General features: G+C 35.5%; 1 protein-coding gene across 4 annotated transcripts in view; it reads right to left on the bottom strand.

The window, feature by feature from the left end:
• Positions 1 to 298: 298 nt before the first annotated feature.
• C9orf72 (C9orf72-SMCR8 complex subunit) overlaps positions 299 to 11,855 on the bottom strand; it is a 29,179-nt gene continuing 17,622 nt past the window's right edge. For all 4 annotated transcript variants that reach the window (XM_012454620.2, XM_012454619.2, XM_012454621.2 and 1 more), the window contains exons 9-11: positions 4,215 to 4,272; positions 2,460 to 2,569; positions 299 to 2,331 (exon numbers count right to left, since the gene is read on the bottom strand). In XM_012454620.2, coding sequence (XP_012310043.1) covers positions 2,145 to 2,331; positions 2,460 to 2,569; positions 4,215 to 4,272 — 355 coding nt within the window. In that variant the 3' untranslated portion in view covers positions 299 to 2,144. The remainder of the gene's footprint in view (positions 2,332 to 2,459; positions 2,570 to 4,214; positions 4,273 to 11,855) is intronic.

The raw sequence follows: 11,855 nt of genomic DNA, 5'->3' as shown, positions 1-11,855 counted from the left end.
CAATTTTCTATTTTCAAGTAAAATTTTTTCTTGGAGTGCAAATGTCAAACCTATTCCTAGATTTGCACATAAAAGTGTTTAGATTCCTTGGACTTTTACTTTGGATACATGTATTAGATACCCTGAACAAATAACTTCAGTTTAGCTTATACTGATATTATAATAATAGGAATGTTTAAAAAGAATTTATTGAAATAGTATTTCACATTTGAAATATTTATAATTTGAAAAATCAAACTGAAATCCAGAGAGTAAAGCAGAAAGTTTTTTTTTAACATAAGACTACAACATTATAAAGGATCTTTAAATGTTTTTTATTTGAAAAGACAAAATTAATTAAAAAAAAAAAAGTTTAGATCCAGCAAGACTGTCAGCTGAACAGAAGCTGATCAGTCTTCAAATATCATAGTAGTATACTTTTCTGAACAAACAACTGAAAGAGACAAAATTTCAAATATATTTTATTTAAAATTCTCCATCTAGGAGAAAAGATATATAACAATGTTTACACATGCTTTAATAACTTATTTCACTGTACAACTTACATTCTATATAACAGTACAATAAACCAGCCAAAGAAAATAACCAGTTAGCACTTAAATAAGAATCTATTATGTAAAAAACACTGAGTATGGGACACTACAAGGTAGTATTTATATATTCTTTAAATGACTGAGCTATAGTACAACAGTCATCTAGTTCAGTGTTTGTCAAAAAAATCAAGATGTCCACATCTTTCTGATTCATGATGGGAAGGCTATTATGACCTTTCAGATTAGAACATGTCTTTTTGTTAAATTTGGTGGGAGGGGGGCAAAAGTGCTCTTTTACCTTTATCCCTTTCTTATAAATGTATTTTCCCTTTTATGTTATTTCCACAGTTTTAAATAAAATATTTGTGTTTGTGTATACTACAATGTCAATATTGTGTTAGAATTATATCTATCAGTTATTCTAGCCAGCAAAATGGTCCAAACACATTAAGGAAACAAAATAAACAGACCACTTAGCTCTGCCAAAGTAGCACCTAGAAAAATAGCACTTCAGTAAAATTTCTCCTGCTATTCCTTACAGCCTGTTGCAGGCAAATGGCAACAACTTCAAAAACATGGGCAGAAATGTAAGAAGAAAGTACTCAAGAAACCATTTTCTGTTCTTGAAAAAAGATCTTATTAGTTAGTATATTCCCTAATGCATTTTATAATCTCAGAGTTACAAATGATTGCCAAAGCAGACACATGGTAAGACTCTGCAAGAAGAAAACAAGATGGAAATGACTGACCAGTGAAATCTGAACTTGTTCCAACTAATTAGATTTTCCAAGGAAAAAAAGGCACAGGAGGTACACATTTCAATTTGGCTCAAAAATAATGAAAATTAATTTTAAAAGTTGGCAACAACTACTAAAACATAAAATACAATTTCCTTGTACAGAGCTCAACTATATAAACATCAACAATAGCAACAACAATAAAACAAACAAAAAACACCCTAACTGTGGTTCACCATGAGCAGAGACTATACCCAGCTATTAGACATTTCTACAGATTGTATCCCAAGGACTAAATCCACAAAGTAGGACCTAATAATCGATTCCAATTAAACATCTGCTTGATCAATTTTCTTTCTAAATCTTATCCTATGTTCAAGCTCACTTTCTGTGGAATTGAAATCATTTAAAGGCTCTAGTTTTCAGTTGATTGCAGAAGTATTACAGTGATTCCATACACCAAAGAACACAAAAAGATAGGAAGTCAACTAATATTATATCTGTAAAAGCTAACTCAGATTTCACCTTGATACATGTAAACCATGAATCATATATTTCAAAAAAACAGTAGTTGTGGTCAAGTTTATATCCTATTACTATATCTTTAAAAGATAGCAATAATATTTATAATATTTATTATGTTGTAAACATAGGTCTGTATTCCAAAAGCATAAATCTAGGAAAAGAGACATCCAATATAATGATGCACCTGACATCCCCTCACAGACTCTTGTGAAAACTGTAGTGTAACTAACTTAACTGCAATTGCTGAGCAGAACTCTGGAGTATGACCCAGGGGGATGTTTCCCCACACCACTGAGCTACTTTAGCAGCGATCATGACTGTGATGGAATATACTTATCAAGTTACATATTTAAAAAGTCATTAGAACATCTCGTTCTTGTACACTAGTGTAGAAAGGTCTTCCAAAGATAAAAGAGTGTAGGCCTGGTTTAATTTTCTCAGCCAGAGCCATTATTATGTTAAGATCGCCCTCTGCTGTTAAATCGAGGTCTATCTTCAGGTTCCGAAGAGATTTAAAGGGCTTTTTTCCCTTCTGCCTAAAAATAATGAAAAAAGAAAAAAAAAAAGAAAAAAAAGAAAAAATTATGATATAGAAAATGTACAAAGGAAACAGAACAAAAAACAATGTACAAAGGTTTTTCTTCTGTGTAGGAATTTTACTCACGTATCATCTTCTATGTATTTTATTAATGTCAAGGCTTTTCTGTGGAGGACAAGTAGAAACTGTGCAAGGAAAGTACTCCTAAGAGATAAGCCAGGTTTCAGCTGAAAGACCTGCGGGGAGAGGAGCCATTTCAACGCATAATTTGCTCACATTCTACTTGTACAGCAATGTTTCTATGACAGTGTTGACCGTGCTTGGCAGACAATACACATTAAACATCTCCTTAACTATTTCCCCTGATGTCCCCTAACAGGAGTGTGGTATAGAAGCATTGGGTCTAGGAACAATCTGACAGTTTTTTGAAGTTTTCTAATTTATCTTTAAAAATGCACTCAAATTTTGCATTCTACTTCTGAATAAACCCATTACTTATTTCGCTATTAAAACTCGTAAGTTATTTTATATTACTTTTCTCTGCCCATGTCTTCAAATAAAACTGAAGCTCCCAGAAGGTGAGACTACAGTTTTGAGACATTCCTATATCTGTATTTTGCAGGAGTTGGGGTGGGTGAGTAGGAGCAGAATGTGTGCATGTGATGAGGTGGAGGGTGGGAGGGATCTTATTTCAGCTAGAGAAGCATGAAATTCCAGCCTACGGATTTTCCTTGAACTTTACAGTATGTCACAGACCACAGAGATCTATATCCAAAATTTCTAGTAAACATAAGGATCTCATTATTTCAAAGCTTTATCTATGATCGGTTTCCTGGCCTGATCTCCAGAATGTTATTAGAACAAAACTGTAATGTTAAGAAATAAGTTCCATATAATATATAATTCCTTTTAACTGTATAATTAAGTAGATATTTTTTAAAAGAATGAAACAATAAAGATGCTATCGTTTAAATAAGTATACTATGCTTCAAAAATATTTTTGACTCAGTTCCGGCAAACAACCCCCCTTTCTAAAAAAAAAAAAAACAACCTAATTGAGTTATAGGTCAATGCTTGAATTAAAATATTTGTTGCCTGAAGTAGGGAATGCTGCATGCTGAATTGTTAATATACAGACTCTTTAGACAGTTTAGAAAGACCGGACACTACAAAAAGATAAGCACCTAATAAAAAAGATTAGGACTTAATTCTATGTTTTATATACGAAAAAAATTAAAATATATATTATACTCTATATGTCTAAGTAAATGTTATATATTTTACATATCCTATATAACATATACTCTATATATGACATACAGGGTTATAAGTCTATAACTTACATATAAGTTTTTTAAACTTACAAACATATATATATACCCTACAATGCTCATAATATATATATGCCTGTCCTATATATATATATACACACACACACACATACATATATATACTTGTACTATATATATAGTACAAGCATTGTAGGATATATAGGTATATATTATATCTGTAAAAGCTAACTCAGATTTCACTTTGATATATGTAAACCATGAATCCTATGTTTCAAAAAACAGTAGCTATGGTCAAGTTTACACCCTATCATTACATCTTTAAAAGACAGCACTATTTATTATATTGTAAACATAGGTCTGAATTCCGAAAGCATAAATCTAGGACAAGAGACATCCAATATAATGATGCACCTAACATCCTCTCAGTCTCTTGTGAGAACTATAGTGTAACTAACTTAACTGCAGTTGCTGAGCAGAACTCTGGGGCATGATCCAGGGGAATATATATATGGAACAGGCATTGTAGGATATATTAAACAAGAAAACATGTCATATCATTCACTCTGACAATCTCAAGTTCAACATTTACCTGATCCAGGAAGGCTTTCACTAGAGTGTCTCTGTGTAAGACATCTTGAAAAATATTCCTGAAGAAAATGAAGAAAAGAAAAAAGTTCAAATGTTGAAATGGCTATATAATGCTATTTTCCACAATCCCTCACTTGAGCCAACATTTTAAGTTCTTACAAACTGATATTATATATAAACATATCTGTAAGAATATAGATGTATATATTTGAAGATATAAAATATACATTAATTTTAACTCAAGGATATATATATATTTTATTGGTGTTTGCCAGGCTAATATGTAATTTTTTCTCTGAAGAATACGAACAGTCTCCAATAACGGTATGTATGTATCTATCAATCTATTTTAGTATTCTCATCTTTTTAAAAAAAATTAGGGACCCTTAGGCAATTAACAAATATAACCACCAATTCTTGCCATCTCAAAAACAAAACAAAACAAAAGCCAGTAACAAAAATAAGCACACAACCACCACCACCAAAAACCGAAACAAACGAAAAAATGTGAGAAAAATTTGAGTGAGATTAGAGAACACACTCAGATGATTATCTACTGGGTTTCCCTCAGTGGGAAACCATCTACAAGTAACATCCAGCTATCCAAGCAAGTACTACCTACCTTGGCAATGACCAGAATGAGAAGTAGAGATATAATGGCCACTTAAGATAATGTGTGCCTAATACAGCACCTAGGTTACAGTAGGTGCTAAAAGAAACACACAAACAAGATTATTTATTCCCTTTTCAGGCCCAACCTCCCTTTCATCTTTTCTCTTTCATCATCCCTAGGTTCTACTCAGGCCAGACGGGTAAGATAATATTTGATAAGGGAAGGAGTTCTTAACTGAAAGTGGTAGTGATTGTCCTGTAACTGACCAGAATGGCAAAAAGAGAATGGGTGTGTGAAGAGACAAACAGGAAGGTAGTTCAAGTTTTCTAATCTTAAGAAATGAGTGTACCACACTACAGAAGAAAGAAACTGTAAAGGGGAAAAATATTAGCATTTCATGCCAGATGTCAGTGACGGGGAGATGGAGGCAGCAAACCACACTGCCATGTGTGTACCTATGCAACAATCCTGCATGATAGCACATGTACCCCAGAACCTAAAGTACAATAAAAAATAAATAAATAAATAAACAAAATATATTAGCATTTCATCATTATTGACTGGGCACCGATAGTACCCCTTCTTGGCCTTTGGAAAGAGAATAAGGCTTTTATTTAAGTCCAGTGGTTTATTAAACCTGTTTCACTGAATGGATATCTTAGTCACAAGTGAATTAGATAAAGCAGTGTTAAAAAAGAACATCTCAATTTGTTTGTGTCATCTCTGATTTCTTTCAGCGGTGTTTTGTAATTCTCATTGTAGAGATCTTTTACCTCCCTGCTTAGCTGGATTCCCAGGTATTTTACTCTTTTTGCGGCTATTGTGAATAGAAGTGTGTTATTGATTTCGCTCTCATCTTGGATGCTGCTGGAGTATAGAAAATGCTGAAACTTAGCTGAAATTTTTATCTGATCTAGGAGCTTCTGAGCAGACTATGCAATTTTCTAGGTACAGAATTATATTGCGTACAAACAGAAATAGTTTGACTTCTTCTCTTTCTATTGGAATGTCTTTTCTTTCTTTCTCTTCCCTGATTGCTCTGGCTAGGACTTCCAGAACTATGTTGAATAGAAGTGGTGAGAGGGGGCATCCTTGTCTTGTTTCGGTTCTCAAGGAGAATACTTCCAGCTTTTGCCCATTCAGTAAGATACTGGCTGTGGGTTTGTCATAGGTGGTTCTTACATTTTTGAGCCATGCTCCTTCAATGCGTAGTTTGTTTAGGACTATTTTTGTTTTTTTCTTTTTGAGACAGGGTCTCACTCTGTTGCCCAGGCTGGAGTACAGTGGCATGACCTCAGCTGGCTGTAACCTCTGCCTCCTGGGCTCAAGAAATCCTCCCATCTCAACCTCCTGAGTAGCTGGGACTATAGATGCATGCCACCATGCCAGGCTGATTTTTTTTTTTGGAGAGATGGGGTTTCACCATGCTGCCTAGGCTGGTCTTGAACCCCTGGGCTTAAGCGATCTGCCCGTCTTGGCCTCCTAAAGCACTGAGATTATAGGTGTGAGCCACTGCACCTTACTATAGAAGGTTTGTAACATGAAAGAATGTTAAATTTTATTGAAAGCCTTTTCTGCACCTATTTTGTTTTTAGCTCTGTTTATGTTATGAATCACACTTATTGATTTATGTATATTGAACCAACCTTGCATCCCAGGGATAAAGCCTACTTGATCAAAGTAGATTAGCTTTTTGATATGCTGCTGGATTTGTTTTGCTAGTATTTTGTTGAGGATTTTTGCATTTACATTCATCAAGGATATTGGCCTGAAGTTTTCTTTTTCTGTTGTATCTCTGCCAGGTTTTGTTATCAGAATGATGCTGGCCTCATTAGGGAGGACTTCCTCCTCCTCAATTTTTTGGACCAGGCTGAGCAGGAATGATAACAGTTTTTCTTTATACACAGGTATAAAGAGAGACACAAACACATTGAAAACCACTCCACTCTCATAGATAGGAAGACTCAATATTGTTAAAATGGCCATAATGCCCAAAACAATCTACAGATTCAATGCTATTCCTCTCAAACTACCAATGCCATCTTTCACAAAACCAGAAAAAACTATTTTAAATTTCATATGGAACCAAAAAGAATCCCGAATAGCCAAAGCAATTCTAAACAAAAAGAACAAAGCTGGAGGCATCACATTAGCTGACTTTATACTACAAGGCTACAGTAACCTGGGTACTGATACAAAAACAGACACATAGATCAATGGAACAGAATAGAGAGCCGAGAAATAAAGCCACACACAACATATGATCTTTGACAAAGTTGACAAAAACAAGCAATGGGGAAAGGACTCTGTATTCAATAAATGGTGCTGGGATAATTGTTAGCCAAATGAATTAGAGTGAAACTGGACCCCTTCCTTATACTATATATGAAAATCAGCTCAAGATGGATTAAAGATGTAAATATAAAATCTAAAACTATAAAATCCCTGGAAGACAACCTAGGAAATACCATTCTGGACATAGGCCCTTTTTTTTTAATGAAAAAAAAAAAAAAAAAAAAAAAGAAGCAACTGCAACTGCAACAAACAGTGACAAATGGGACCTAACGAGCTCCTGCACAGCAAAAGAAACTATCAACAGAGTAAAAAGACAACCTACACAATGGGGAAAGAAATATCTGCAAACCATGCATCTGACTGACAAAGGAATATCCAGAATCTGGAAGGAACTTAAACTAATTAACAAGCAAAAAACAACCCCATTACAAAGTGGGCAAAGGACATGAAAATTTTTCAAAAGAATATATACACACAGCCAAAAGCATATGAAAAAAATACTCAATATCACTAATCATCATAATCATCAGAGAACTGAAAATCAATTATCTAGGAATGGGTATTATTAAAAGTCAAAAAATAACAGATGTTGGCAAGGTTGTGGAGAAAAGGGAATGCTTATACACTGCAGGTGAGACTGTAAATTAGTTTACCTATTGTGAAAAGCAGTTTGAAGATTTCTCAAATAACTTAAAATAGAACTACCATTCACCCTAGCAACCCCATTATTCTGAATATACCTAAAGGAATACAAATTGTTCTACCATAAAGACACATGATGTGTATGTTCATCACAGCACACTGCTCATGGTAGCAAAGACAGGGAATCAACCTAAATGCCTACCAGAGGTAGACCGGGTAAAGAAAATGTGATACATATACACCATGGAATACCATGCAGCCATAAAAACAGATGGAGCTAGACGCCTTTATCCTAAGTGAACTAACTCAGGAACAGAAAACCAAATACTGCACATTCTCACTTCTAAGTGGGAGCTAAACATTGAGTACACATGGACACAAAGGAGGAAACAGCAACACCAGGGCCTACTTGAGGGTGAAGGGTGAGAGAAAGGTGAGGATCAAAAATCTACCTATTGGGTACTATGCTTATTACCTGGGTAATGAAATCATCTGTTCACCAAACCTTCATGACATGCAATTTACCTGTATAACAAACCTGCACATGTACACCTGAACCTAAAATAAAAGTTAAAAAAAAAAATCCCAGTGACCAATTTTTCATGTATTGGCAGTGACTAGAATTATTTTAAAAAGTTAAAATTAAAAATAACAAATGTAGGTCAGGCGTGGTGGCTCACACCTGTAATCCCAGCACTTTGGGAGGCCGAGGCGGGCAGATCAACTGAGGTCAGGAGTTCGAGACCAGCCTGACTAACATCATGAAACCCTGTCTGTACTAGAAATACAAAAATTAGCCGGGCGTGGTGGCGGGTGCCTGTAATTCCAGCTACTTGGGAGGCTGAGGCAGGAGAATTGCTTGAACCCAGGAGGCGGAGGTTGCAGTGAGCCAAAATCACGTCACCACACCCCAGCCTGGGTGACACAGGGAGACCCTGTTTTAAAAAAAGCTAAAACAAATGTAAATAACATGTAAAAACAGACTTAAAAGTAAAATGAGTGTAACACATGGACTTAACACACAGTCTAGTGGTTGAAAATACTATTTTTTTGGGCAATTTTGTGTTTAGAAAATTTAGAGCTGGAAATCAAAACCACATTGAGATACCATCTCACACCAGTTAGAATGGCGATCATTAAAAAATCTGGAGACAACAGATGCTGGAGAGGATGTGAAGAAATAGGAACACTTTTACACCATTGGTGGGAGTGTAAATTAGCTCAACCATTGTGGAAGACAGTGTGGCGATTCCTCAAGGATGTAGAAATAGAAATTCCATTTGACCCAGCAATCCCATTACTGGGTATATATCCAAAGGATTATAAAGCATTCTATTATAAAGACACATGCTCACATATGTTCACTGTGGCACTGTTTACAATAGCAAAGACCTGGAACCAACACAAATGCCCATCGATGATAGACTGGACAAGGAAAATGTGGCACATATACACCATGGAATACTATGCAGCCATAAAAAACGATGAGTTCGTGTCCTTTGTAGGGACATGGATGAATGTGGAAACCATCATTCTCAGCAAACTGACACAAGAACAGAAAAACAAACACCGCATGTACTCACTCATAGGCGGATGTTGAACAATGAGAACATATGGACACAGGGAGGGGAGCATCACACACTGGGGTCTGTTGGGGGGAATAGGGGAGAGACAGTGGGGGGCAGGGAGGGGAGGGATAACAGGGGGAGAAATGCCAGATATAGGTGATGGGGGATGGAGGCAGCAAACCACATTGCCATGTGTGTACCTATGCAACAATCCTGCATGTTTTGCACATGTACCCCAGAACCTAAAGTGCAATAAAATATATATATACTTACACACACACACACACACACACACACACACACACACACATTAAAAAAAATTTAGAGCTGGAAGCAAAATTTTAAAATTCAGGATATTATTTTGTCATGATCAGCAAAATGAGAAGCTGCCTAATTATAGTTTGTCAAATCAGCAAAACAAACAGCTTGCAAAAAATGATTAAGAAATGTTAAAACATACATACCTACCTCTTCTGAAAAAAAAACCAAAAATACTAAATGGTTGCAAACTCATTCTGCAGTTCACCAAATTTCCTCAAAAAAGCTCCCAAGCAACCAATCAAAAAAGGGAAAAAATACTAAGCACTTTAGGAAAAAAGAAAATGTTTCAAGGTAGAGATTAATTAGAAAACTTCTACATGTCTACCAAAATTTACCAATATATAAAAACTTATTGAGATGAAATTTCAGTTTGAAGTTTGACTAATTCATTTTCTTTTCTTTTTTTGAGATGGAGTTTCACTCTTCTTGCCCAGGCTGGAGAGCAAGGGCGTGATCTCAGCTCACTGCAACCTCTGCCTCCTGGGTTCAAGTGATTCTCCTGCTTCAGCCTCCCAAGTAGGTGAGATTACAGGCATGCACCACCATGCCCCGCTAATTTTGTATTTTTAGTAGAGACGCAGTTTCTCCATGTCTGTCAGGCTGGTCTTGAAACTCCCAACCTCAGGTGATATGCCTGCCTTGGCCTCCTATAGTGCTGGGATTACAGGCATGAGCCACCATGCCTGGCCAACCAATTCATTTTCTGAAACATCCCCTAATACTTTCTCAAGAACCAATAAAAACTCCAGAGACCTAGGAAAAAATGGGTCCTATATTAAGTCATCTTTCTGCACCTTGAGATATATAAGGCTGGGGATCCCCTGAACAAGATGTTTCTATTCTGTGCTTTTGGTTAACACTTAAGTGTATAATTACTGGTGCTCCACATACCTGTGGCCTACGCTCAAAGTTATTCTGTAGAAACACAGGACAAGGTTGTTTGCCCCAATTTTTCTATTGCCTTATACACTTCGACCTGGGTTATTACAGTTAACATTTACTGAGTACCTTCTATGTGCTAAGCATTATTCCAAGCATTTTTTTTTTTAAGAGAGTCTCGTTGTCCCCCAGGCTGGAGAACACTGACACAATCATAAAACTCCCTGTAACCTCAAACTACTGGGCTAAAGAGATCCTCCTGCTTCAGCTTTCTGAATAGCTAGGATTACAGGCACACAGAAACACATTCAACTAATTCTTTTTTATTTTTTGTATAGATGGGGTTTCACTATGTTGCCCAGGCTGGTCTGGAACTCCTGGCCTCAAGTGATCCGTGTGTCATGGACTCCCAAAGCTCTATTCTTATAGGCATAAGCTACTGTGCCTTTCTTCAGCTGATAAAAGAGAACCACAAAAGTATACTATAATTCTTTTCCTGATTTCAGAACATCATTTAAGTGTTTACTTAGTGTTTTATGATAATAGATTTATCATCACCATTTTTTATTTAAGTTGGATCCATGTTCAACATTTAATTATTACTTTTCCTTTTGAATTTACTGATCAGATTTTTTTTTTAATAAGAAGTGAGTAACAATATAAAATGCAAGGTAAAAGAATGCTCTATTAATATATTTTAACAGTTTTTCTGTATTTTATATTCATATGTCAAGAAAAAAATAATTACTTCTTTGGTTTTGTTAATAAGTCCATGCAGTAACCGTTATACAATAGACTATACGCAATGTAGGGGCTGGGGCTGTCTGCTTGGCCACTATTGAGCTCGGTACCTAGTACTGTGCCTAGGAGCTCAATATTAATATTTATTAAATATTAACATTTATTAATATTTAATATTAATATTTAATATTAATATTAATATTTAATAAATATCAATATTTATTAAACAAATATTTAAATATTTACTTTATGGGCTAATCATACCTATTTTAGGGTAAAGACAATTGTATGGGGAAAAAAATTTAAGGAAAAAATGCTTGATTAAATGTTTCTTTAAGCATAATTCTGCTAGTAATTTCTTTCCTTTTAAGTGCAACTTCTGTTTTGTTTTTATTCCTAAAAGACACAGTTTTGGCCAGGCGTGGTGGCTCATGCCTGTAATTCCAGCACTATGGGAGGCTGAGGCGGGTGGATCACTTGAGGTCAGGAGTTCGAGACCAGCCTGGCCAACACGGTGAAATCCTGTCTCTGCTAAAAATAAAAAATTAGTCGGGTGTAGTGGAACTTGCCTATAGTCCCAGCT

The sequence above is a fragment of the Aotus nancymaae genome, unplaced genomic scaffold (genome assembly GCF_030222135.1).
Source record: "Aotus nancymaae isolate 86718 unplaced genomic scaffold, 86718_ANA_hifiasm-v0.15.2.pri h1tg000003l, whole genome shotgun sequence".
Taxonomy (NCBI): domain Eukaryota; kingdom Metazoa; phylum Chordata; class Mammalia; order Primates; family Aotidae; genus Aotus; species Aotus nancymaae.
The sequence above is the reverse complement of the archived record's forward strand: the minus strand, read 5'-3'. Positions and strand labels throughout refer to the sequence as shown.